We start from the raw sequence: 25,866 nt of genomic DNA, 5'->3' as shown, positions 1-25,866 counted from the left end.
AGTAATAATGACCATTTATTTTAGTACTGACATTTATTTAGTACATACCAGGAGCTGTCCTAAGTGTTTTACATAGACCAATTCATTTAATTCTGTCAACAACCCTATGAGCTAGGCACCATTTCCATCTCCACGAGTGGTTTGCACAGCTGGTCAGCTAGCTGGTGAGTGGGGAGCTCCCAGCACTGGAACAATCCAGTCTGATGATAGGCAAGGATTGAGGGAAATGGCAGATGACCTTTGGAATAGTTTACAACCACCAAACATGCTGTTGGTCAAGAGTTTGTTGTGATATGGGAAGGCTTATAACATACAATGATAAGTAAAACTATCTACGTGGGATATAAAAATACCCGTGTACATGGCCAAAAGACAGGAAGGAATACACTCAGATGTTATTAGTGTTTATCTCTGGGATACAGGATTATGGATGAGTTATAATTTTCTTCACTGTATTTTTCTACAATATGGGTATATATTTTATAATCAGGAAATTAAAAGTCATGATAGAAAAGACTGGTATAAACCCAGTTTGGGCCGCAGATGGTGAATCTCCTGTCATTCTCTTCCAGATCTCTGAGAAGTATGGGTTCCCTGAGGAGAACATTTACAAAGTCTACAAGAAATGCAAGCGGGGGTAAGTGCCCAGCACAGCTCTCCCTCCTCACACCCCCACCCTTCCCCTTTCCCTCTAAAACGTTGGCTCAGGGAGCTCCCAGAAGGTTCGCCCTGCCTGGCAGAGGCCTGCTGCTCGGAGCTGAGCTGTGTTTGTACTTGGCTTTGTGGAGAGGTAGAGGCGATGTGGAGTTGGGGTGGAGAGTGCCCTATCAGGCCAAGGCCACCTGCAGAGACCAGACACTGATCACTGTTGGGAAGGAAAGGAGTGGGAGCCGGATGCAAGGGTCTTCATACGCCACCTACTCAGGGGGAGAGGGAAGCACAGGGCCACATGTCAGGAATAACCAAGGTAACCAAGTCATTTGACTATAATGGTAATGATGAGGGTGACAACTATCTTCACTTAACCACCTACTACGTGCCACATACTAGGCTAAGCTTATCTCATTATCTCATTTAACCCTCATGGGTTAAACCCTCATTTAACCCATACCGTGAGGTAGATACCATTACACACATTTTACAGATAGGGAAGTTGAGGCTCAGAGGTGATAAGCAATGTTCAGAGGGGCAGGAGCAGTGGAGGAAAGACACAGAAGCAGAAGGGCCCAGCAAAGTTGCTACCGGCTGAATCAGAGGGTCCGAGAAAGAAATGGCTGGCGATGAGTCTGGGAAGGGAACTGTGATTGGATGTCATTTTTTTTTTTAATTTATTTTTGGCTGTGTTGGGTCTTCATTCCTGTGCAAGGGTTTTCTCTAGTTGCGGTGAGCGGGGGCCACTCTTCATTGCGGTGCGCGGGCCTCTCACTATCGCGGCCTCCCTTGTTGCGGAGCACAGGCTCCAGATGCGCAGGCTCAGTAATTGTGGCTCATGGGCCCAGTTGCTCTGCGGCATGTGGGATCCTCCCAGGCCAGGGCTCGAACCCGTGTCCCCTGCATTAGCAGGCAGACTCTCAACCACTGCGCCACCAGGGAACCAGGGAAGCCCCCTGGACTTCATTTTGAGGGAGCCCAGCCAGGGATGCTCCACAGGCCTCCTCCATCTTCAAGTCTGGATGAGGCAGGAGGGAGTAAAGCTTTACCTTCCAGGGGGCCGGGCAGTGACTGCCACCTGCCACGGGCTCCAGAGGATTAGTGCTAAGGACCACAGTAGCCTTTGCTCTCTGCCCAGGAGATCTCTCCTTGGCAGGGGTGGCATGGGGGGGTGGAGTTGGAGGGCCATGTGGTGACGGCCCTCCCAGGCTTCCACCCCCCGTCAGAGCCAGTGAGCCGGGCCTCTGCAGCCCTTGCTGCCTAGGTCGCTTCACCAGCCCAGCATGGGGGCCCCTGTGCAGTGAGGAATCGTGACTGCCATTACCTGCCTAGAGGACCCTGGACTAGGGCCCTGGGAAACACGCCCAGCCCCTCCCCGCCCCCGAACAGCTCGGACTGACCCTCCAGCTCCGGACAGCCTGAGACTAAGTCCCGCGGCTCCTCCTGGAAGGTGCTCAGGCTTTGCCCTGGGGCTACTGTCTGTGGCTCTTCTTTCAGGGGACTGCAAACTGACGCATGTTTTGTACTCAAGCTGAGGGCCATCCAGTCAGGCCCAGGGGCCACCTCCTTCCTCACAGACAGGCCTCCTTCCCTCCCCTTTTTGGCTCCCACCCAGCCTCCCATAGAAGGGCCGGCGGTGGGGGGAAGGTGTGCAGCCCTGCAGCCCCTGGGAAAGGATCGTTTGGTTTTGGTTGTATGAATGTCTAGGGTTCTTTGTGTATTTTTTTCCTTCCAAGTTTCGGTTTCAAACTGGGAACTGGAGCTCACATGCTCTGTGGAGCGGAATCCACCTCATAGCGGAGGGCAGGCTCTGCTTTGCCCAGACAAGCCCAGCCCCACTTCCCCTTTGGTGCCAGTGTCCACACCCCCTGGCTGCCACCCCACCTGCCACTGCCGTCCTCCCTTACAGTTCCCACCTCAGGCTGCGCTGAGGGGCTGGGAAATGCCTTGTGTGTGATTGCGTACAAAGAAGCCCCATAGCCCCACTGGCGGAGCTGCAAATCTTTCCCTTAAGCCCCAGCCAGATATTTCAACTATAATTATAATAACTTCCATTTGTGGAGCACTTCCTACATGCCATGCGCTGGGTTAAGGAACTCCCAAGCATCATCTCGTTGACCATTTGAATTTGGTATGATTATTTCTACAGATGAGGAAACTGGGGCTCGGGATAGTCCCAGGGTTACAAAGTTAGTAATGGCAGGAGCAAGCATGGCCTGTCTAAAGCCCATGCACGCACCCACTGTTTTATCTTGCCTCCTGCTTGTTCCCTTAACCGCTAAGCAATGTGCAAACAAAGGCTGTGGCCAGGCCAGCAGATTTATATTTGCCCAGCTCTATAGCCCAGGGCATCACCCAGCGGCCCTTCAGAAGCACCCACACCCCATACACACCCCAGCTATGAAACCTCAGGCCTAGGATTGTCTGCGATGCCTAAATGAGAAGAATCCCCCAAAAAACCTGTTGGGAGAGCAGAGGCAGGCTCATCTGCTGCTTCCCTCATCTGAGGAACAGGAAACTGTAATCACTGGCTTCGTTTATTTTCACAGAACCCTCCAGAAAGTCCTCTGGACAAAGGTAGATACAATCAGCTTTACAAGCACCACTGAGTGTGCTTGAAAGATTAACAAATACATTGTTTTTGCTGGCGGCTGGCCAGGGGTTCTATGCGAACTAGGACAGAAGACAGCCAGAAGCTGGCAAGTGACAGGAGGCCCCCATTCTGGGACAGCGGCTCCTGACAAGCCCCTGCCTCTAGGGCCCGGTTGTCATTGACCTCTGAGAGGAAAGGGTCTGTGGGCCTGTGTGGGATCCCCTGTGCGCGGGCATGCGCTCTGGGCCTTCTGGGAGGCCCTGCCTGAGAGTAGGCCTTCAAGTTAGTGCACGTAGGGCACTCAGTAAATGCCACTGTAGGAGACGAACAAAAGCACCGTCACCGACAAAGCGCCCACCCCTCTGCCCCAGCCCTGGTCTCCTCTGGTCTGTTCCCAGCCGGCAGCTCCCAGACAAAGATCCCTCTGTGAAATGAAGGCACTGCACACAGGACCCAGGGAAGCAGGATCTTATAATTAGATGCTGGCAGTCAGCACCCAGGCCTCGGAGCCTGAGCCCAGACCTCCTTCCGGAAAGCAGCGGCTGCTTGGTGCTACCGCAGAGACGACTGGACATGGGCCGCAGGCCTCAGCCTATTGCTGTCTCCATCACACCTCCTGGTCTGGGGGATGCGGGGTGGGGGGACAAAGCCACTGCCTCTCCTGGGGTCCCCGGGGAAAGCAGATGGCTGGCTACCTGCCAGGAGTAGTAGTCTGGGATTCTCACCGCCCTCCCTCCCGTCCCACTTAAATAATCTTGCCTTATCTTGAACTCTCCCCCAGCCCTGGATTTTCCCTTCCTTTTATATGCCACTTCCTAACTTACAATTACAGGGTTTTGGGTTCTGTTGTTGTCTTTCTAAAAAAATGATGCAGTGGAAAGAGACAAAAGTCCAGATTCAAATTCCAGTTCTGCCATCTCTTAACTGTGTGATCCCAGGCAAATGACTTTGCTCAGCTACCCCGTCTGTGAACTGGTCTAATACGGTTATAAGGATCCATTCTCCCGACCCCTAGTAGATTCAAAACTCCTGGAGGGCGGGACCTAGGATCTCTATGTGGCCCTTGTTTTTGTTTGGAGCAAGGTCTTGAACATGGAAAGACCTCAGCAGATGCTGGTGAAGTGGATGGAGGGGTGGATGGAGGAAAACACCTGCCCCATTACAAAGAGGAAGCTGCTGTGCTCAGGTCACGTCACAGCCCGGTGGGTCCTTCACTGGGGAGGCAGCTCCTAGAGGGCTGCCCTTGGCTACACTATGGCTTTGACCCTCTGCAGAGGGCCACAGCCACAGAGGCTCTGTCCCTCTCAGGTTGGCCTAGGTCCTTGCCTGAAGACTGTGGGGGGAGAGAGCCAAGCCCCTCAAGTCCACGATGCCATCCCTGAGATTTCAGCTTCCTGGGGTGAAACCGAGGGGGCCTTGCGTGGCACCTGCTTGTGGGTCAGGCGGGCACATCTGAGTGCCACATTGCAGCCTCCTGCTGAACCCAAACCTCACGGGTCCACCCGCCATGCCTCCTGCAGTTGAACTCACTCCGCGTCCGAGTGCTCAGTCTGGCCTGGTGACTAAGGCGCACTGTGCTGGTTGTGTCCACGCTCGTGTGTGTGAGGAGAGGCAATCTGGTGCAGTAGGTGGGCGTGGCTGCCAGCAGGCCTGGGTTTGAGTTGGGCTCAGCCACTGGGAATTGTGTCCTTCCCTGTAAAGTGGGACAGTGAGTGCCCACCTTGTGGGTTGTTATGAGGGCCAGAGAGAAAGTCCAAGAGGTGCCTGAAGTGCTGGGGGCGCCCGATAGGTAGCAGCCATTACTGTCCCCCTTTACTCAGAGGCCCTGTAAACAAGGGGCCCAGCCCATTCTACACACACCTTCTCTTCTCTTCCAGAATCTTGGTCAACATGGACAACAACATCATTCAGCATTACAGCAACCACGTCGCCTTCCTGCTGGACATGGGGGAGCTTGACGGCAAGATTCAGATCATCCTTAAGGAGCTGTGAGCCCTGGGCACCCACAGCCTCAGACCTCTTGAAGTGGACCCCAGGCGAGGAGCCAGCTGGGAAGTGGCCCCGCGCCACACACAACCTCTCCGCATGCCTCAGTGCTGTTACTTGAATGCCTTCCCTGAGGGAAGAGGCCCTCAAGTCACAGACCCACAGACGTCAAGGCCAGGAAGGGACCTGGGAGGTGTCCTGATCCGAACCCTCATCTCGTGCTTGAATCTATTCTCTGAACTTCCGGCCAGGGCCTGCCCAGCCAGAGACAGTGTCATGTTGGTTAACAAGCCCAGCAGGCTGTTTCCTCCTCGGAAGACCTTCTCTACAGCCCCTCTCCTGCGGGCTGCCGTTCCGATGGGGGAAGTGGGCCCTGTCTCCCCAAGCTGACTTCACTCTTCCCGTTCTTGACTCTTCCATCAACTTCAGACCAATGAGTCCTCACCCTTTGGTCAGTTGTTAACTTGAAAACACTTGACTTCTAGTGCAAATGACTTTTGAAAGACACTGTAGTGGATATACTCTCCTCATAGATGTACTTCCTCAACACCAGACAGCAGTCAGAGCCGGCCGACTGGAACGAAGTGGCCTCGGTGTAAAACGACCGCCATGCCTGCTCACTACTGTATACATTTCTTATTTACAATTTTCATTTATGTTTTATATATATATAAGTGTATATTGTATATATATGCAACATTTTATATTTTTCATGGATATGTTTTTATCATTTCAAAAAATGTGTATTTCACATTTCTTGGATTATTTTTTTTAGCTGTTATTCAGTTATGCATTTTGTATACTCGTATGGTATTTAGTAATAAAATTCTACGTATGTATTACTTCAAATGCTACACTAGTTCCTTTTGTGAAAGTCTTCCAGAAGGACAGGGTGAAAGTAAACAAGGCCTCTCTCCTTCTCATCCTGTAAGTGCTTTGCCTCGAACTTGAAGGGTGCTGGTAAGTGCTGGGCCCTGGTGAAGCAGAGGTGCCGCCATGGAAGGCGGCCGAGTCCTGATGCCCAGCCTGTCCTGTGTGGCCTGTCCTGTGCGGCCTGTCCTGTGCGGCCCGTCCTGTGTGGCCCGTCCTGTGTGGCCCATCCTGTGTGGCCCGTCCTGTGCGGCCCATCCTGTGTGGCCCGTCCTGTGCAGCCTGTCCTGTGTGGCCTGTCCTGTGTGGCCTTCCCTGTGTGGTCCCACAGGCTGAACGTTATGACGTCAGGATCACTGACTCTGGAGGGGAAGAAGTCCCAGGATGCCCTTGCCAAGGACCTCACAGCTGGGGCAGTGGGCAGAGCCCAGGGCTGGGAGCCGTGTGACCACGCTCTCCTGCCAGTTCTGCCCCCATGCTCTCGACCAACTCACTTTTCCTGTTGCCGGCTCCTACCCGCTCACAGACGCGATCCAGCCGTCTCTCCCCGACTCTGAGGTCAGTGACGTCCTGTCGGTATGTTGGAGGGAGTGTTTACACCACAGGAATTGACAAATGCTACAAGTCAAGGCCTTATTTTCCCTAGAGAACAAATGGCAAGTCAGAGCTTCCTCCCTCCCTCGGCCCTTCTGGCTTACCAGCACACCACCAGCTCTAGTCCTCAGCTTCTTTGGCTGTAAAATGGGTCATTGGGTAGCTATCATCTTTGGAGCCCCACGGTTCACTGGTGGGTCTCAAAGGCCCCTACAATGTGGGGGAGGAGACAGCAGGCAGCCCTTAGGCATCCTCCCCAGACTCAGTCATAGCAGCTCTGCTTTCCTTCGTTTACACACTAAGATTTCTCGTATTAACTTTTGTCTGAACTAAACTTAAAAAAAAGAAGTATGAAGACCGTGGATGTCTCCAAGGGCCTTCCGGCTCTGACAGGAGGTCTAGAGTCCTAATTCTCAAGGCCCTGTGGCCAGGACTCAGATCAGGCAAGAGAGGCCCTAGCCTCAGGCACAAAATTAAGAGGAGCCAAAGAGCTCAGTAACCAAGTTAAGTCACAGTCCAATGCGATGCTTTTTGAAATTAAGGCCAAAAAAACATGATAACATATCAAAATTTTGACGTGAGGGTCAGTATTACTGATGTTTCCTGTGGCTCTGACTCCAATACAGCTTGTCCGGCACTGCTGGAGTGACCCCATGGAGCACCCAGAGCCGCTCTGCCCACTCCGGGCCTCGCTGCTCCGTCCCCCTGGGTGCCGCGTGAGGGTGAAATGGCAGAGCGTATGCAGAGTACCAGCACGCGGCCAGGTACGCAGAGGTGTTCCGCGCCTGTTCGTTTCCTTCCAGAGCCTCCAGAAGCAGGAAGGCATCTTCTCAACCTTGATCGCACGTGGGAATCACCTAGGCAGCTTTCATCCCCACTGCCCAGACCACACCCTGCAGCAATTAAATCAGAATTTCTGGGGTTGGGGCCCAGGCCTCAGTACTTTTCAAGCCCCCCAGGTGGTTACCATGTGCACTCAAGGTCGAGAACCACTGCTCTATGGCCGTCGTTCCATAGGCCTTGCTGCCTTTGCAACCTGCCAGTGTCTGGCTGACTAATGCATGCAGGGAACTATGGGGACCAGTGCAAAGCCTGCTGCCGAGCTCAGGGGTGGGGCCTGCAGCTCCACATCCACCTCCACCCATGGCCTCCAGCCAAGATGCCAGGGCCCGCTTCTCTCCCCTCCACACGAGCAGACAACAGATGAGGCCGTCTATGGCTAGGAAGGCCATTTGGACCTCAAGCAAAGAGAGCTCTGAAAGGCTTGAGGAAATTCTGTCCTGCCCTCAGAGAAGGTCGGGGGGCAAAGGGCAGCTCCTGAGCCCGACAGCAGCCATGCCGGGGTTGTCCTTCTTCAAAGAGTGGAAAGGTGAAAGGAGTGAAGATAAGTCCTTTCCAAACGGGAGTCACTACAAACGCAGCTGGTGGCTGGTAGAATTGCCATCCCCTGCCTGCAGGTAGCTTTGCACGGTAGACAGCGAGTGAGTGAGGGGAGAAAAGGATGGATGAGGAACGCAGGAGTGAGGGAATGAACAAATAATGAGGAGAAAGAAGGAGGGAGGGAGGGAAGGATAAATAGGTTGACAGGCAGTTGGATGAACACATGGAGAGCCAGATGAAGAGCTCCACAATCAGGTGTATTTACTAGACCTTTGCTGCTCTAAGTGTGGTCCATGGGCCAGCAGCATCAGCTTCACCTGGGAGCTTGTTAGAAACACACCTAAAACCAATACAATGTTCTACTTCAATTATATCTCGATTTAAAAAAAGAAAAGAAAAAATACGTAGACTCTCAGGCCCCACCCGAGATCTTTTAATAAGATCTCCAAGTGATTTGTATGCACATTAAATTTAGGAAAATACTATGAGTACATCCTAACCCTAACTAGACACTTTGCAATCACACCAAGAATGTTAATAAAGATACCACTGCCCAGACCCTACCTCAGATCAGAACTTTGAGGGTCGGGCCTGGGCAGTCTCTATAACAGCTCCCCAAGTGATCCTACCATACAGATGGGGCTTGAGAACCACAGGGCTGGACAGGGCTGTGAGCAGCCTATGACATCTTCAGAGAGGCTGGGTACAACCCAGACGGACCCTCTGAGCTCAGGGCCTCCCTCAGCTCCAGCCGTGTCTTCTATGGAATACCCCGATTCCGGCTGGCCAAGAGCAGCCTGGCCATCCTCTTCCCAGACTCTCCACTTTCCTGACCCCACTTGGAGCGGTTTCTATAGAGACAGACCCCACCTGCTGGTGCTCAGCCCAGCTGCCCCAGGGAGGAGCGGCCTGTTTTGTTTTCTATGCAGTCCCGCCAGCCTCTGCCTGCAGTGATCCCAGGGCCGGCTGCTTCCAGCCCAGTGGCCTGCTAAGGTCTCCTAGGGTCAGAGGGACCTAAAAGCCAAGGCCTTCAGGTCTGGCCCTATTGTCAAGAGTCTGGGTTCAAAGAAAGGTGCAGCTTCAAGTGTCAGCCTTAAAGGGGTCTTCCAGAATTTCTAGCGCCGAAGTGGACAATTGATGGTTAGCAGAAGAGTTTCCTTTAGCCCGAACAAAAAGTTTTTAATTGAAATATGGTTGTTAACATCTCCAATCAAGAAGTTTCACATTTTAAAATTTCCCAGGTTCTTTTGAAAAATCTGCAGATCTGGCAATAGGTAGCTGGCCTTTAGATGGGCAGCCTCCTCAGCTCCTGGACCTCCTCTCGCCTCACCTGTTTTGCTCCCTTGCCTTGCCCACCCAACCGTGGAAGTGCTTGACCTTGAACCTCCAAATTCGGATCCGACTCTTGACCTCTAGGAGAAGCTAAGGGCCTGAGCAGACTCAGCACAAGGTGTCCACCTTTAGGTCCAGACCTTGGTCGCTCTTGGCGCCATGCTCCAGGCCGCCTCCCGCTCATCCCAAAGCAGTGGGGCACTTGCGGGAATATGAGGTTCACAACAAGGCCAGCTTTTGTGAGAAATGAGAACTCTGTTTAACTGGACCCGTTGTGCCATCCTTCTCCCTCCCTCTCCCTCACCCGCCCCTCCCTGAAGGGAGAGGCAGTCAGCGGCCAGTTCTGGACTAACAGTCGCGGAGGAAAGTCCAAGGAGAAAGCCAAGGGCAAGGGAGGGACACGCGGAGGGGAGGAAGGCGGCACAAGAGGCTTCCACTTACAAAAGCCCCAGACGCGCGGGGAGCTGGGGAGGGAGCGGGTGTGTGGTTAACTGCAGTTCCTCTTGGTTCTTTGAGAATCTCATCCTCTTGCTGAGGGGGACCGACTTGGCAGGCCAGAAAGGCTCCATTAAAGATCATATTGGACTTGAGCATGAGGTGGGAGGGACGGAGACCAGGCCAGGGAAGGGGAAAGGCCGGGCAAACGTAAGAACCTGCAGGCGCCCCTCAGAACCGCTGTGCCCAGGGCTCTGGCCCCAGAGGGTCCTGCCCACATCTGCCCTTTGTGCGCGGAGCCAACAAATGGATGTGGAGGCCTCTCCTGAAAGTGGGTGATGAGCTCACGTGACCATGGTGACGCTGCCATGCTCTTCCTAGGGCGAGACACGAGGCTCAGCTGGGGGCGAGGGCAAGGCAACCCCTTCAGGTCCCTGTCACAGTGCCTGTGGGCCTTCCCGGCTCCTGGAACTCCGGGAGGAGTCTGGAGGTCAAGGCCAGAGCATGGGAGTGTGCCGGGGCCGCGGCCTTGCGCTGCCCACCCTGTGGCCCCAGAGCCCTGGCTCAGCAGCAGGCTTCCAGACGGGGCATCTGCCATCGGCCACCACCTCCTGGATCCTGAGCTGCACGAGCTCTGAGGGCTGAGGGCAGGCGGGCCGAGCCAGGCCGGAGGGCACGTGGCCAAGTAACCCGGGGGGCTCTGTCTGCTCAGGAATCCAGGGGGGTCCGTGGGGTGGGGGTCCACGCTCCAGGGGGCAGCTCAGGACAAGGACAAGCACGGCAGGCCAGCTGTAACACCAGGCAGGGGGCAAGGATGGCCCAAGTCATCAGCCGTCACACACGAGATGGGCGCTCTCTGAATGACCGTCCGGGGTGCCTGGGGTGACAGCTGGTGGCCGGGGGGGTCTCCTTGAGCTCGGATGAGGTGACTACAACACTGGGATCCATTTCTTGTCCCCATTGTAGAGAAAGGACTGCTTTCCGGGGAATTCCGGCTTGTATGTGGCTGTGAGAGGAGAGAGAGAGAGACAGTGTTGAGAGAGAAAAGGCCAATTCTCAAGGTCCTGGCACTCGGCGTTGGAGCGGGTGAGGCTGGCGGGACCCCTGCACCTGACATGTGGGGAGTCAGGGAGGGAGGGACTGGGCGTAGGTCATCCGGCTCTGAACTGGCCCAGGCGGGACTCGAACTCCGGCTGCCCACCTTCTTCAACTCACTAACTTTTTTAACAGAAGGAAATTTACAAAAGAGTTTTGTAGGAAATTTGAAAAGAAATGAATAGAGCAACACTCTTATAGAAGCAAGGTGTCAGCTTAATGCGGGTTTGCTTTGATTTAGTTCAGAAATTTCGGGAAAACTGAAAGCCATCACGGTAGCGGCCAGGACCACGCAGGGCTTGGGAACCACAACCTGGGGTGGCTGGAAACTCTCACGCTGATGCTGATTTGTTCACGAGGGCCACGCACGGCCTCCGGTACACCCTCAGGAAGCTGCTGAGGTGTCCAGGTAGATCTGTGCCCACTGGAAGCCAAGAAGGCAGGTGTTTGCATGTACTTACTCTGGGAGGCCCTCAGGGAAGCCCACCTTGGCCTAGGTGATCACAGCAGCAGGCCCTGGCCTGCACCTGCCCTCCAGGTGCCCGCATGGAGAAGATGCTTGGAGAAAGCTCCTGGAGGACTGGACCAAACAGGGTCAGACGAGGATCCGGCTGGTCTCTGGGGTCCTGGCCCCACCACTCCATGGGGCATTCGTACATTTGCGGGACCAAGCTGAGTTCTGCCTGGACTGACCAGATGACCCGTAGGTCAAACCTGTGCCATCTTATTGGCTTATCACTACGTTTCCAAGGACAGAGCCATGAGGATGATATTCTCCCTCTCCCGCCTACCTTACATGTTACTCACCTGTGTGTGTGGAGGGAAGGGGGCGCCTCGGGGGCCAGCACGGAGCCTCAGTCATCTTTGCCTCCGCAGGGTGGGAGCATCAGCGATGCTCACTGAGAGCCTGACCTTCACAGGCCTGCTGGCCACCTCAGCTCTTGCCTTCCCCCTCCCACGCCACCAGCCCATCAGCGCACCTGTCATTCCCCAATGCCATAAACTCTGGCCAGTGTCGGGGGTGGTAAAGAGCTAGGGGCTCCAAGTAGGCAGGGGAGTGCAGGGACCACCCACTGGAACAAGTCCCTCAGACTATCAGCTCTCAGGCAGATCCTGGGGGTAACTATATGGCTTGAAAGAGCTGCTCAGGTGGAGCCCTGTTTTATTTCATGACAGACAAGGCGTCGAGGCGAGAGAGTCTCGGCCTCTGCCCTCCGCTCACCCTCTGCAGGGCTATGACACCTTGCTCTCCGGGCCTTCCCCATCTGGGAGGTGACCCCGCCAGACTAGACCTACGATTTAAACATTCTTAAGAACATGAACTTTTTAGACAAAAGCTGTGGCTCTTTTCCACAGAAAATAATATCTGCACGCTCCAAATTTGCAGACGATTTCAGGGTCACAGACCTCCTGGAGCCCAGCTTTGTGTCTCTTGAAACATTCATGGTCCTCAGTTATAAATCCCTGACCTGGATCATCTCTAAGAGCCCTTTCACCTTAAAAAAATAAATTAAAAACAAAAACAAAAACCCACCTTTCATACTCTGACAGTGTAAGCCGAAAAGTCTTCTAGATCCACTCTAACCCCTGTAAACTGTTTGGCAAACAGCCTATAAATCAGTGGTATTTGATGGCCCAGGAATGACAAACAATTCCAGGTTTGGTTTTTACAATCACTGAAAGCAATCCTCTGACCTGGGCCAGGCGAGCCGGGCAGGCCTGGCTGGGATGGCGCCACTGTCCACCGGCTGGTGTTGGACACGAAGGATGCACTGGAGACGAAGTGCTTGGGGGGCCCCGTGTAGTCCACGATCTCATACTGCCCAGGGCCTGGAAGAGGCGGCTTCGGGGGCAGAGGCAAAGGCTGGGCAGAGAAAGTTAGGATGGGGTTTCTCCTTCAGAAAAGACAAAAATGGGAAGATGTCCCTAAATCAGTCTATTGGAGAAATGGCAGTTTTTCGACATAGCCAGGACCTGCCCAGTGCCCAGCCATCTGCAAGAGGACTGGACGAGGCACTGGGAGACCTATTTCCTCTTCCGGCTCCACTGCTAGTGATCTGGGGACCCTGGACCCCAGTCTTCTCGCCTGCACAAGGGCAGTCATAACGGTACCTACCCTGTAGGCTTGTTTTCAGGGTTAAAGGAGATGACACACCTAAAACACGGTAGTCAGGACAGGGCCCAGCACAAAGTGAGAGCTCAGTACATTCGTCGTTGTGGATGACGGATGTCGTTGAGCTAATCAGGAATGGCAGAAGACATCGATGCCATGTGCCAACTCTGATCGCTTGGTAGTGCCTGGCTGGAGCGCCATGTAAAGAACTGAGGCCTCGTTTGGGCTCTATGGGAAGAGCACTGGTGAGCCACTTGTGATGTCTGCCATGGCCAGGAAATGGGAAGAGGAATCCCAAATTCCAAGGATTTGCCATCCCAAGACTAGTAGATCTTTAGAGGCCATTCTAGCACTGACATCTCAGAAACTTATTAAACATGTTTTTGGCAAGGCAGGAGGTAGGAGTGGAAAAATACTGGGCTGGAGGTCAAGAGACCTCTGAATAACGATCACCACTTAGATTGCAGTTGTTTTCAGGTCTGTCTTCCCCCCTTCAGGAAAGGGAGTCTTTTAAGCCTGTTCTCGAGAGAATAAATGAAAGAGAGAACCTGTATTCGAGCCCTCACTCTGTTACTAATTCACTCTGGGACTCAGTCTCCCCATCTGTAAAATGAGGGGGTTGGACATGACGACCTCTGAGGTCCCTTCCAGCTGTGACCTCCCATCTGGCCTTGATTCAGAGAGGTCCGCTGGGTTGCCCAGGAATCCTGGGATTGTTAACAGGAAATGTCCTACCCTCCTGGCCATGCAATAGAAGGGCTGCCCACTTCTGCCTCACATCTGAAGCTTCTTCTAAGGTCTTTCACCAAAATGAAAGAGAGATTTCTCAGAACCTTGAATGGCCCCAGGAGACTCACCACAGCTCAAAGCCAACCCATCCAAACAGAGGAGGGAACTGGGATGCCCAGCCACTGGAACTCTGCTGCCCTTTGGCCAACACCTTCTGAAGCAGAGGCATTCTTAGACTCGGAGAGCTAGAGGAGTCCCAGAGATGTCTTATCCAACATCCTTATTTTGCTTAAGAAGTTGGTGCCCAGAGAAAGTGAGTCACCCAGTGTCACAGAGCAAGTTCATGGTAATGCCAGCACTGGAACTCAAGTCTTGGTGACTAGCAAGATGGGGACGGCATTGTGGCAGAGGAGAATTTTCGAGTTTTAGAGTCACACAGACCTGAGTCTGAATACCGGGCAGCCAAGTCCCTGGACCTCTCTGTTCCTGGCAACAAGGAGTAGTAACACTCACTCCTTATATGCGGGTTGATGACTGGAGAAAAGCTATGTAAGGTGCCTAGCAGAGCGTCCGAACACAGTAAGTCCTCAGTAAAAGCAGTTGTGTTATTACTACGATCCCTTGCAGCACCACCATCCGCTGCCTGGACGGGCAACGGAGCCTCAGGAAAGTGAGGTTAGGGGGCCTCTCACCAGAGTTACCTTGGGGCGGGGTGGACACTCCCACTGCCAGCGGAGGCTGCTGGCAGCCATCGTAAACCTGCGAGAGGCTCACATCTTGGGATGGAGGAACAGCTGGCTTGGATGTATATATTTAGGATAAAGGTGCCCACAGGAAAATGGGGGAAAAACGTTGCCTCCTTTCTTTCCCTCCAGTCTGCGTGGAAGAACTGGTTACAGTGTGTGATCCACCACTCTCCCCTTACAAATAAAAGCTGGCGTCTCCTTGTTCCGGCTGCAACACCCCTTCAGAGCACCCTCAGAAATTTGATCATTGAGAGACAGGCTTGACTCCTGGAAGTTAGAGGTGGAATGAGCCAATCACCGCATGAGGTTACTCCATGGGTCCGGGTCACCCTGAGTCTTTGAGGAAACTGTGAGATGTCTACTCTCCTGACCAGGGACAGCCTGCAGGGAGCTGGGCAGGGGGGGTCAGCATCTCACCAGATTCTTTTTTTTTTTTTTTTTGCGGTACGTGGGCCTCTCACTGTTGTGGCCTCTCCCCTTGCGGAGCACAGGCTTGGGACGCGCAGGCTCAGCCGCCATGGCTCACGGGCCCAGCCGCTCCGCGGCATGTGGGATCTTCCCGGACCGGGGCACGAACCCGTGTCCCCTGCATCGGCAGGCGGACTCTCAACCACTGCGCCACCAGGGAAGCCCATCACCAGATTCTTGCTGAGAGTGAGTGAGACAGGTCCCTCACCCTCCCCTCCATCCACATGTCCAGGAGAGGCTTTGCCCCACCAACTCAGCTCCCCAGATCTTCGGACAGTGTCAGCCCCGTGTGCAGCTCTGTGCCAGGCACTCTGGGGAGTCCAGACTGTTCTGTGCTAAGACACAGACCCTGAATGCCCCGGAGGGCTTAACAATCCACTGCCAGTGACAATCATGGCCGGTGACAACTTACAGGCTTTGCACTCAGACAGACTTGAGTTTGAATCTCTGCTTCCCCATCCACCAGCTGTGCATCCTTAGAAAAGCCTCTTAATCTCCCTAGGCCTCAGTTTATCTGCAAAACAGTGGATAATAATACCTGCCTCCCAGGGTTGTTATGAAGATTAACGAGTGCTTTACTGGTACCATTTTTTTTTTTAACATGAAATGTTAGATTATAGGTGAGAGAGACTAATTCCAACTGGGTGAATCCAGAAATCTACCTAGAAGAGGTAACATTTGCTCTGAAAGGTAAGCAGGAATTCTTTGGCTAGAAAAGGTGGAGGTAGGGGCATTTCCCACAGAGGAAACAGCAGGGGCAAAAGCCTGGAAGAGGGACAAGCCGTGCTCCGTGGGGCCGGGACTGGGGCACAAGGAGCCAGAGGCTAAGCCCCTGGACCGCCTTCAAGCCTCCTTCCACCCGTGAATTCTGGGTTGTTCGCTTGGGTTTCTGACCAACCCCCGTTACAGGCCCTGAGGAGGAGCTAAAGGAAAACTACCAGTGGCCTCTCAGTGAAGCCTAACTCCCAGGTCACCTCCCAGAAACACCCAGCACAGGGACTTCCCTGGTGGTCCAGTGGTTAGGACTCCATGCTTTCACTGCTGTGGGCCCAGGTTCGATCCCTGGTGGGGGAACTAAGATCCCGCAAGCTACCCTGTGCGGCCAAAAGAAAAAAAAAGAAATGACCAGAAATACCCAGCACAGCGTTGTCCAACGACTCCATGCCTTTGCCGTGCTGTTCCTTCTGCCAGGAGCACCTCCTTTCCCTGCCAACTCTGATTCCCTCTTTGCTTCTCACCTCCTCCAGGGAAACTCCCCGGGCCACAATCCTTCCCCTTCCCCGCCTCCCTTCCTGGGCTCCATAGAGGAGCACGGGTTTTGGAGTCAGGTGGACCTGGATTCCACCCTCTGCTCTACCACCGGGGAGAGTCTGCGTCCCCTGTAAACTCTATGTAACAATCCTGACCCGTGGGAGAGTTGGAAGATGAAGCTGTAGGAAGTCTGTGAAAACTCTGAGGGCTGGAAGCTGGCCCCTCAATACACTGTAGCCATTCGTCTCTTCTCTGCACAAAACACATTACTTTTCTATGCTTTTTACTTGTCTAGCTCTTTAATGCAGGGGATGGTGTCTTATCCATCACTGAGGCCCTGGTCCCTATGCCCGAGGACATTTGCCTAACTGCAGAGAGGAGCAGAGGGGTTGAAGCAAGTAGGGGAGCCCAGGCATCTGAACCCCACCTGACAGTTTTATCAGCACCCGGGGATGGTCCTTCCATGTCCTCATGGGGCTGGGCAAATCACTGAGGTCAGACTGAATCAAACCCGGGGCAGCCACAGTGCATTGTAACCAGGGATTTTTATGAGCCTCATCGCCCAGTTTTAAAAGCCAACCTGGTCCTGCCCCGTGGAAAAAAACATCTGTCAAAGGCTCTGACTTGGCCACAACTGGATTAAGTTGTGTTTGCAGCTTCCAGTGTGAGCTGTTTGCAAATCACCAAAGAATAATGAATGTCTCAGAGGACTCAGCAGGTCACTTGGGGAGGGCATCCGAGACCCTCGGGACACTCCCAGGCACAGATTCACTCTGCCTCAGGGATTCCCAGGGTTGGGAGGGATAAAGGGGCAATTTTTTTCTCATCATTAAAGGGCAGCCGATTGCCTCTGGGGTGGAATGCGGTATCTGTTTAACAGGGGAGTGGGTGACAGATTACAGCTGCTTGGGAAGAAGCATCCCATATCTAATTGAAAATCCCAGGGGAACTTTAGGTGGGTCCAACGTAATTACCCAAATTGGAGTGGGGCCCGTGGGGCTCTGGCTGTGACAGGACAGCGTGTCTGAGCAAAACCAGTGGTTTACAAACTCCAGGAAGCAGATCAAGGGTTAGAAAGATGTCAGTGGGTGTTTCACCTCCCTGCTGGCGTGAGTCGGAAGGCAGCACCTAGGAGGAAGTATTCTGATCTCCAAAAGCCCTTCCCCTGACTCACCCTGATCCACTGAGTCAGCACTGTGACGGATGCTGAAAACCTACAGAAGTGAAACCCCGGCTGATAGCCTCCTCCAGAGACCCCCGGAAGCTGGTAAATCCTCTTAGCCTTTGAGTCAGCAAAGTGGCCATAACAAAGGCACTCTGTGGAGGAGCCCAGAAACGGCCACGCCAACGACCCTACAGCCCCTCACCGCATCTGTGCGGCAGGGCCACTCAGGAAACATCGGGTGAGTGCAGAGGGCTCGCTCACACGTTTCGATGAAAGTACAAATCACGCACATCAAAAGCTTACAGTTTGCCAGACCTGGTGAGTTATGTGAGTCATCTTTTTTTATCCTTGCAAGCGTGTTGTAAAGTGTGCTTGTCCCAACTCACAGAGGATGAATTTGAATTCCCAGGGAGTTAAGTGACACCCCCCCCACTCCTACCCCCAGCCTCCCAGGGCTGGTGAGAGGGGAAGGCGGGAGTTTCAGCGGCCTGACGACTCCCTGCCTGTGCTTATGCCCTCGGTGCCACGGCCTCTGTAGCCGGTTCCCAGCTCAGGAGGCCAGCAGGGGTCGGTAACACGGCACCAGTGACCCCAGCGAGAATTAACATCTCCCCCGTTCTCCCTGCATCCTGAAGAAAGCAGAGCCGAAATACCATCTTTGCAAACTGGAGCCCCACCCGTGAATGGGGAGCCACACACTTCCAAGCAAGAGAAACAAGGGCAGGCCTCACATCCTGTCACATGCGTGTGACGCCTGGGCGGCCCGTGATTCCACAAAAGAGACACTGTGATGATTCTCAGATTCTCCACCACTGCCCCATGCAGACCCCGGAGATCTGAGTATGATTAGGCTTGATGTAGACAGAGTCTCAACACATCGATGGGGAGGAAACAACGCAGACCTTCTCCGGGGCCTGACAACCCCAGGATGGGCCCTCAGGTGCTCCTGCCCCTCTCCTCCCTCCAGGGTCACAGGAAAGGAAACAGAATTTGAATTTGAGAGACTGGAGTTTGGATACTCCTTCAATACTATCACATTCGGCTGTATCTCTTCTTTATATTACATCCCTTTCTCCATCGTCCCACATAAACAGATGGATGCTACCTTGGAATAACCAACAGCACACTTTAGTTTTATCTCTTTGCTTTTAAATGAAATTACAGATTTCTCAACCTCACCCTTTCCATGCCAACTCAACAATATATACTGGACTTCCTCTGTGGGTCCTGCCTGGCCCCATGTTCACTGCCTCCGTATGCTCTCCGAAGTGACATGGTGAGCAAAGCTGGGGTCACAGAGTGTGAGAAATGGAAAGATTTCCCCTCTTTTCACAAATGGAGAAACAAAGGTCCAGGGAGGCGCTGAGAGAAGCCCCAGACCACAGAGCCTGCCGTGGAGGCTGGGGCACTGTCCACTCACCAGGGTGGGCCCAAGTTTAAGAGACACCGGGTTTGACAGGTCTCTTTACTGCGGGCCTTCTCAGAGCCTTTAATAAGCTCATGTATACTGTGATGCACCCGGGGGAGAGGGATTGTATGCAGTGCTTCCTAGGTTTATTAACCCAGGAGCCACCATTCACGAAGCATCACAGAGAGCCAGTGCGCCCCAGATACCCCCAGACACACCAGCACTACTGCACTGCTCCCATCAGAAAGCTGGCACCCTTGGTGGGGGAGTGTGGTCATGCAACCTTGGGGCCCACACGATCCAGCGTTTTGTGGCACGTTCCTCTGCCTTGCTCTGGAGTTGTTGCCAGGTGAGCATGAAGGTATGGATGGTGCTCTGTCCATGTGAGCTCCCCCATAGCCCTCAGCACAGCACCAGAAACCTCCAGGGCCTGCTGACTGACAGATGCGAATGCCATAAAATGAGGCTATTTCAAACCACTCATCCAAACTCGGACGCAGGCCAAATGACACCGCTCTGGGGAAGGCGGTTAAACACCGAGTGCCCCTCACCCTCCTCTCATCGTTTCCCTGAAGAAGCTTCCAGAGTCAGGGTGGGGGCTTGAGCCTCCATGCCTCAAAACAGCTGCATCCTCTATCGTCACATATCCTCTCTAGGATATAGAATAATAGCTGCTGTAATAAGAAGAGTGAGAGCTATTTTCAAGCACTTTCTCATCTAATCCTCACAGAACCCCCATGAGATAAGGTTCTTATCTCCACTTAATACATGGAAACATGGAGGCTCAGGGAGGAGAAGTCTCTGCTAGAGACAGAGCTGTGATTCTCACTCAGGTCTGCTAACCCCAAAGCCCATCCTCTCTCCCACTCCATTTGGGGGCAGCATAGGGAAAGGTTGTGTGTAGTGGTGCCCAAGCCAACCCAGAGGCAGGAAGTCCCTGACGTTTGGAGAGAGCCTGTTCCTGGAGACTTTCCCGCCCTGGTCCCGAGTCCTGCAGCCTATGAAAGGTCAGCCTGCAGAACCCCAGATCCGAAGGGCAGAAGGGACTCAGCTGGTGGACTCCATCTGAGGTCTGAATCCCTTCCCCAGGTCCTGGGTTGGACTCAGCAGGCTCATGTCTTGCTCCTCTCCCTCACCCCTGACCCCTTGCCCTGGGCTCATGGTCCGAGTAGACCCAGTTTGCCAGCCTCCCCGGGCCACCCAGCCTCCTAACCCCCTGTGGCTCTGCGCCCAGCCAGCTGCCTGAGCTCTCTGGAGGCTCCCAGGTGGCTATACCCTTGGTCCCAGCCCTGCTGGTCAGCCCTCACAACAGCCAATCCTGTTGAGTGACAGGACGGCTGACCTTCACGGCACTTAGCTCTAGAAGTTCTAGACCCATTTGAGGAATATTAAGCCCCGTGAAGTTTTGAGCCTCTGAGGTGAAAGTAACATCAATGTACAGGAGATTAAAAACAGTAACACAAATCCCTGTCTTTTAAAATTTGTGTTATTGACTCACTATTTGTACCTACTATATCAAATATATTTTTTAAATCAGAAAGCAACTTTCGGATAAATTATCCCCACTTTACAATCGAGGGCATGCAGGCTCAGAGGGGTTAGCACAGTGCTGATGGTCACACAGCATGAATATAGCAGAGCTGACGTTCAAATCTAGCAGGGCTGACCAACTCCAAAGTCTAGGCTGTTAACCTATCAGTACAAAGCTATGAGAGTTTTACCGCTTTCGTATATCCTGCCACCCCAGTGGAGATTTTATATTATAAAGATAGAATAATACCAGCACCAGGAGAGTACAGCATCATGGGGAATGTTGGAAGATGCAAACAGTCCTGAGCCTGAGTCCCAGGTGCATCTCAAGTTAGCTGTGTGGACTTACGCAAGTCTTTCAGCCTCGCTGAGGCCTGGCTTCCTCCTCTATGAAGTAAGAATAATCATGCCTACAATAGAGTTGTTATGATCATTGAAGAAGATGTTAAGTTCCTGGCATACAAGAGTTACTCAGTAAATACTACGTATTCAACAAGTATTTCTTGAGCACCTGCTATGTGTCAGCAAGGGCCCCAGGAGAGCAACTCGGCCTGTGTCTGCCAAGCTGTGACACCCCTTCCTTTTCTCCCCAGGTTTGGGTCCTTCCCCAGAATACCTTTCAGAAGAAAGACCAGGATGATCAGGACTCACGGGATAAGAGTCTTTTTCTGAACTTCGATGTGACCTCCTGGGTTGTAATAACCGGGTCCTGGGCCTGTCGACATCAGTTTTAATCCACGGCCAGTTTTTGATTTAAAACAAGACATTAATATCTTCGGCGACTGCTTCACAAGGGATTCGTTGACATTATAATGCCCTGAGCAGAAAGAAATTTTAAAACAGAATAAAGAACTTCTCTCAAAAAAATAAAAAGCAGTAAGAATACATTTAATGACTCTAAGGCAGTATCACTCCAGGATGGTCAAGTAGAAGGGGCCTGGAATAACTGAAAACAACGCTCACCATTTAGAGAACATGTGTCCGTGCATCACGTATGTGGCTCATTTAATCCTCACGGCAGCCCTGCAAGGTGGGTATTAGCACCTCCATTCTAAACATGAGGAAATAGGCTCAGAGATATTCAGTAATTTGCCAAAGGACATTCATCTAACCAGGGCCTAAGCCCAGCTTCCTCCTCCATAAACTAAGGATAATAATTCTTCCAACAACTGGGAGGCTATGGTAGAAAAAGAACATTTTAGGTTCCTGGCACATGGTAGCTGCTCAGTAACTATTATGTAATCAACAAATATTTATTGAGCACCTGCTATGTGGACCCAGACCCACCTTTCTCCAAGGTCCATGCTTCCCCACCATGCCTTGTCTCAAGAAACTGTCAGAATATAAGTAATTTGGCTGTGCACAAAGCTTTAAGGAAGAAGAGAATGATCTGAGCTGGGGTAAAGAGGGAGCAGTCTCACCCTAAAGAGCAAGTAACCCTGTAAATGGGGGCAGGCATTTTGGGGTGCAAAGCGGCAGTACTAGGCAAAGGCCTTCAAGATGCTGCACACTTTGACCCTGGCTTCCTATTACTTGGAAGTTAAGGAAATTATTCAACATAATGGAAAAGCTCTAAGCCTAAAGATGTACACAACAGCAGTAGCTACAGTGTGAGAAACGATGAATAGCCCAAAGGTCCAAGTACAAGGGCACAGTTATGGGAAAACAGCCTAATCTGGTGGAATATCAGCCCTGAGGGTGGCAAATGCAAAGGCCATGAAGCCTATGGCAATGTTCTCAAAAATAAAGGTGAGTGAGAAAAGTAAAATAAAGCCTGACAGTCTATACTGTATACACTATGACGTCAGTGTGCAAATGGATACATGTGAGTAAAAATAGGTGGGAACCCAGAAAAGTGGGAAAAACTATATTAATGGTGGCATTGTGGGTGGGAAAAATATTTCAAATTTTCTAACCACTGTAAAGTTAATTTTTAAAAAAATAAAATCGACTTTTTCATTGCAAAAGCACTGAAAACAACAATATGGGACATATTAGCAAGATTTTATTGAAATGGTAATACTCATTGATGGCAAAGGTGAGGGAAAGCATATTTCTCATAGAAGCAGGAGGATAAATTATCTCTGTGCTGAAGGGCAATTTGGTCACAAATATCAAAAACTTTAAATATTTTACATACCTTTCGACTTAGCAATTTCACATTAGGCAATTTATGTAAGGAGATAATCTTGATTGTACACAAGTTGTGAGCTATGAGGATGTTTGCTCCCACTCTATTTATATGAGTGATCCATTTAAAACAACCTAAATGCCAGCAAGAGGGCATTTGTTCCTTAACTGATGGTACCACCAGATAATGGAATACTATGCATCCATTAACAGAAGATGTTCTAGGAGGATTTTTAATAACATGAAAAGATGGTCCCAATATATGCTAAAGTTAAAAAAAAAACAAACAGATGTCCAGTTAGCAGCATTTATAATACTGGTATATATCTCTAAAATTATCTTTCTGGGTTTTTTACATATACCTATATTTATTTTTTATTTTTATTCCCCCTACCAAAAAAATAGTTTAAAGCAACGCTTGATTATAAAATGTTAAAAAGCAGAAGCAAGGGGGAAAGGCATTCATGCTCTCAAGGCCCAGAATAAACCAGGGTTGAACTCTCTGCTGTATTTACCCCGGTCTTTCTATCGTGCACTGGACACTGTCTCATGGTGTTGGGTCCACAGAGTGGATTCGACCGTGTCACCCACGTTTTTCAAGTGACACTTTACCATAGTTGTTTCCCCATGATCTAATAACTTTTTTGTTTTTAAGGAGAAATAGAGAGGAGGATGTTGGGGAAGTGCTTGGCCTTGTGTTTGCTGCAGCCAGACTGTAGAAAATCCAGCCAGCCAATGTGTAAAGGTGAGCATTTTGCTCAGAACTGAAGGCAGACCAGACCCGGCCCTCAGCCCCTGAGCCTGGGCACGCTGGGTGGGCGGAACCCAGCAGGGATGCCAATCATGGCTCCACATCTGGTTTCTTCCCACAAGGGGGAGAAGCAGAAACCACAGCGTTTTTCTGAGAGGTCAAAGCAGATTGTTTCTCTCAGAGAAGCAGATTCCCCAGGCTGTGGCCCCTGGCAAATTTGGGGGATGCGGGGAGAGTCCTGAAGGCACCAGGCATCGAGCTGGATTCAAATCCAGCAGTGGGACCCTGGACTAGTCACCTGTTTTCTATATATCATTTTTGCTTGTAAAGTGGGGATATAATAATATTAATAATAACCCCCACTCTCGGAGCACATATGTGCCAGGCAACCCTCCATGGGGTTTTGAAAGCTCCTGGCACACAGTAGGAGCTTAAAAGATGCTGGTGCCCACCTCTCCCCTTCCTGCTGTGTTACAAGGGGCCCCTCGGGACCCTCCCACAGGGAGGAGCTGCCCACTTCCCAGGGGCTTTCTGGTGGCACCTCTGGCCAAACCCCAGGGGTGCTGGCTTTATTCTCCTGTATAAACAAACAAGGTGGGGTTTTGCCCGTGGTGATGCAAGGCAGGGAGCTTTAGCCAGGCTTAGCCTCCTAATTAGGGCTGGTTTTGTTATTCAGCCTCAGACTGATCTCAACTTTAATCTGGATTTGCTGAAATCTGACATGCGCTGCGATTTTGCCCACACCCCCATCCGAGAAGCATTATTTGCAGAGGTAAACCCTCCCTGCTCCTCCTCTGGGCTCTGGGGCCCAGAGCTCCCTCGGGGGTCTTGAGTATGGACTGCTATGTCACCAGACCCCTCTGGAAAATTTTCACTGAGGCTGGGATGGGGAGGAGGTCTGAGGGCACAGAACAGGTGCAATGCCTTTCCCCAGCCCAGCAGGGAAAACATCTGCAGGTGAGCCCTTGTGTGTTCCTGAATCCTGGAGGCTTCAGAAGTCACACTGGGATGACAGGGTTAAGAGGTTCCTCAGTCAGACACCTCTGGGCTTAGGCCGGCCGTTTATTAGCTGCGTGATGCTGAGTTGCTTCAACTCTCTGGACCTCCATTTCCTCACCTGAAACACAGGACTAAGAGTGTGGCCCTATGAGGACAGATGTGTGAGGACCGCGTGGAAAAACATAGCACTGAGTAGGCGCTCTGGAAACAGAGCTATTTCGCATCATTTGATGATAGATGATGAAGCCGCTTTGTAGACATGGGAGGAAAGGAATATTGCAGCCAAGTGTCCAAGGATCAGAGCGTATTGTGTGCCCCGCCTCCCCCCAGCGCCTGGGAGGGCACCTGGGGTACGCGCATGGGCACACTTCTGGCATGAGAAGCCCCTCCCCAGCTGGCTGCCCAAAGCAGGTGCTCTGGGTCTGGAAGGCAGGCTGACGTGATAGGCCGCCCTGGGGTCCATTTCCAGAGCCGCCGTTCTTCCCCCGAATGGGGAGCCAGTCTTCTCCTCTTTGTGCAATACCTGCCTGCACCCCCTCTTCCCTCAATGCCTAACTCCTTCCAAAGAGACTCCCTGAGAAGTGCCCTGCTGATCAGATCTGGTACAGGAAGACTTAAGTCAAGGCCAGTGCGAGGCAGCTGCTTACCTGGGGCAGGTCCTGTTTTAGTAATAGTGAAAAGTCCTCTCTGGGTTTTGGACATGAACCCGGCTCGGGCACAAACGTTGTTTGCCTGTTTGCAGCAAGAGACAGAGGCCTGGGGGAGAAAATAAGCACGGTGTGCTCAGTGTCTTGCCTTTCTTTGTCCTTGTTGTGTCTGGACGAGGGGCACTTTGGGGTTAAAAAAACAAACAAATTTAAACCTGTCTTCAGAAAATGAGCGCACGTGAGTGGAAAACGTCACATTGGCTAAGCCTTCCCCTTCACCGCAGCTGGACTGGCGGAAGAGCTTGTCATCGCTAGCCAGTGTCTGGGGACCCAACACAACACGGAGGACGGTGGCCTGAACCAGCCGGCGGCCCTGGCTTCCGGGCTCGCTCCCCGCACACAGGGCAGCGTATCCTGCTCAAACGGATTAATTTCTCTGAATTTGAGTTTTCTCATCTGTAAAATGGATCAGATAATCCCTGCTCCACTTGAGGCAGAGTGCTGTTGGGTTGGGGGTAGGGGACAGCCGGTCAACACAAATCATCTGTTTTTCTAAAAAGTGTGTAACATTACATAGGCAAATTATTTTCATCATGTTTTCTACGATTTTCTTTCTTTTCAGAACACTTAGTCCTACATATCCCCACCCTGATTCCTCACTGCTCAGATAATCCTTCAATACATGTGGGATTTAGGACACACAAAGAAATTGTGTAACTTAAGATTAGGATCAGATTTGTAAGCACTGTCTTGACTCTTTTGGGCTGACCAGAAATTTAGAATTTTGGTTGACCCAGGCAATATACATTAGAGAGTGTCCAGTGAGTTCAGAACGCTAAAAATAATTTTGGAAAAAAAAAAAAAGAACCCTGAGATCGTTCTTATGATGAATCATAAATATTTTAAAGGCTAATTTGCAGTCAGTCTCCTGTATTCATTAGATAAAAGATGCAATAAAAATTGTGCCTGCAATGGCTGGAATATTTACTGAAT

At 51.9% G+C, this 25,866-nt stretch overlaps 2 protein-coding genes across 4 annotated transcripts in view; one reads left to right on the top strand and one right to left on the bottom strand.

Annotated features, from left to right (window-relative positions):
• Positions 1-5,236, top strand: part of GRHL3 (grainyhead like transcription factor 3) — a gene marked incomplete at both ends in the record, with an annotated part of 32,829 nt that extends 27,593 nt beyond the window's left edge. For all 3 annotated transcript variants that reach the window (XM_082833001.1, XM_082833002.1, XM_082833000.1), the window contains 2 exons: positions 573-637; positions 5,122-5,236. In XM_082833001.1, the coding sequence (XP_082689127.1) occupies positions 573-637; positions 5,122-5,236 (180 nt within the window). The remainder of the gene's footprint in view (positions 1-572; positions 638-5,121) is intronic.
• Positions 5,237-10,770: 5,534 nt separating this feature from the next.
• The window catches only part of STPG1 (sperm tail PG-rich repeat containing 1), a gene marked incomplete at its 3' end in the record, with an annotated part of 40,912 nt that continues 25,816 nt past the window's right edge, over positions 10,771-25,866 (bottom strand). The window contains exons 5-8 of the mRNA XM_082833702.1: positions 24,874-24,982; positions 20,998-21,163; positions 12,632-12,831; positions 10,771-10,847 (exon numbers count right to left, since the gene is read on the bottom strand). Of these exons, the coding sequence (XP_082689828.1) occupies positions 10,771-10,847; positions 12,632-12,831; positions 20,998-21,163; positions 24,874-24,982 (552 nt within the window). The remainder of the gene's footprint in view (positions 10,848-12,631; positions 12,832-20,997; positions 21,164-24,873; positions 24,983-25,866) is intronic.

The sequence above is a fragment of the Leucopleurus acutus genome (genome assembly GCF_964270905.1).
Source record: "Leucopleurus acutus genome assembly, chromosome: 2".
Lineage (NCBI taxonomy): Eukaryota > Metazoa > Chordata > Mammalia > Artiodactyla > Delphinidae > Leucopleurus > Leucopleurus acutus.
The sequence above is the reverse complement of the archived record's forward strand: the minus strand, read 5'-3'. Positions and strand labels throughout refer to the sequence as shown.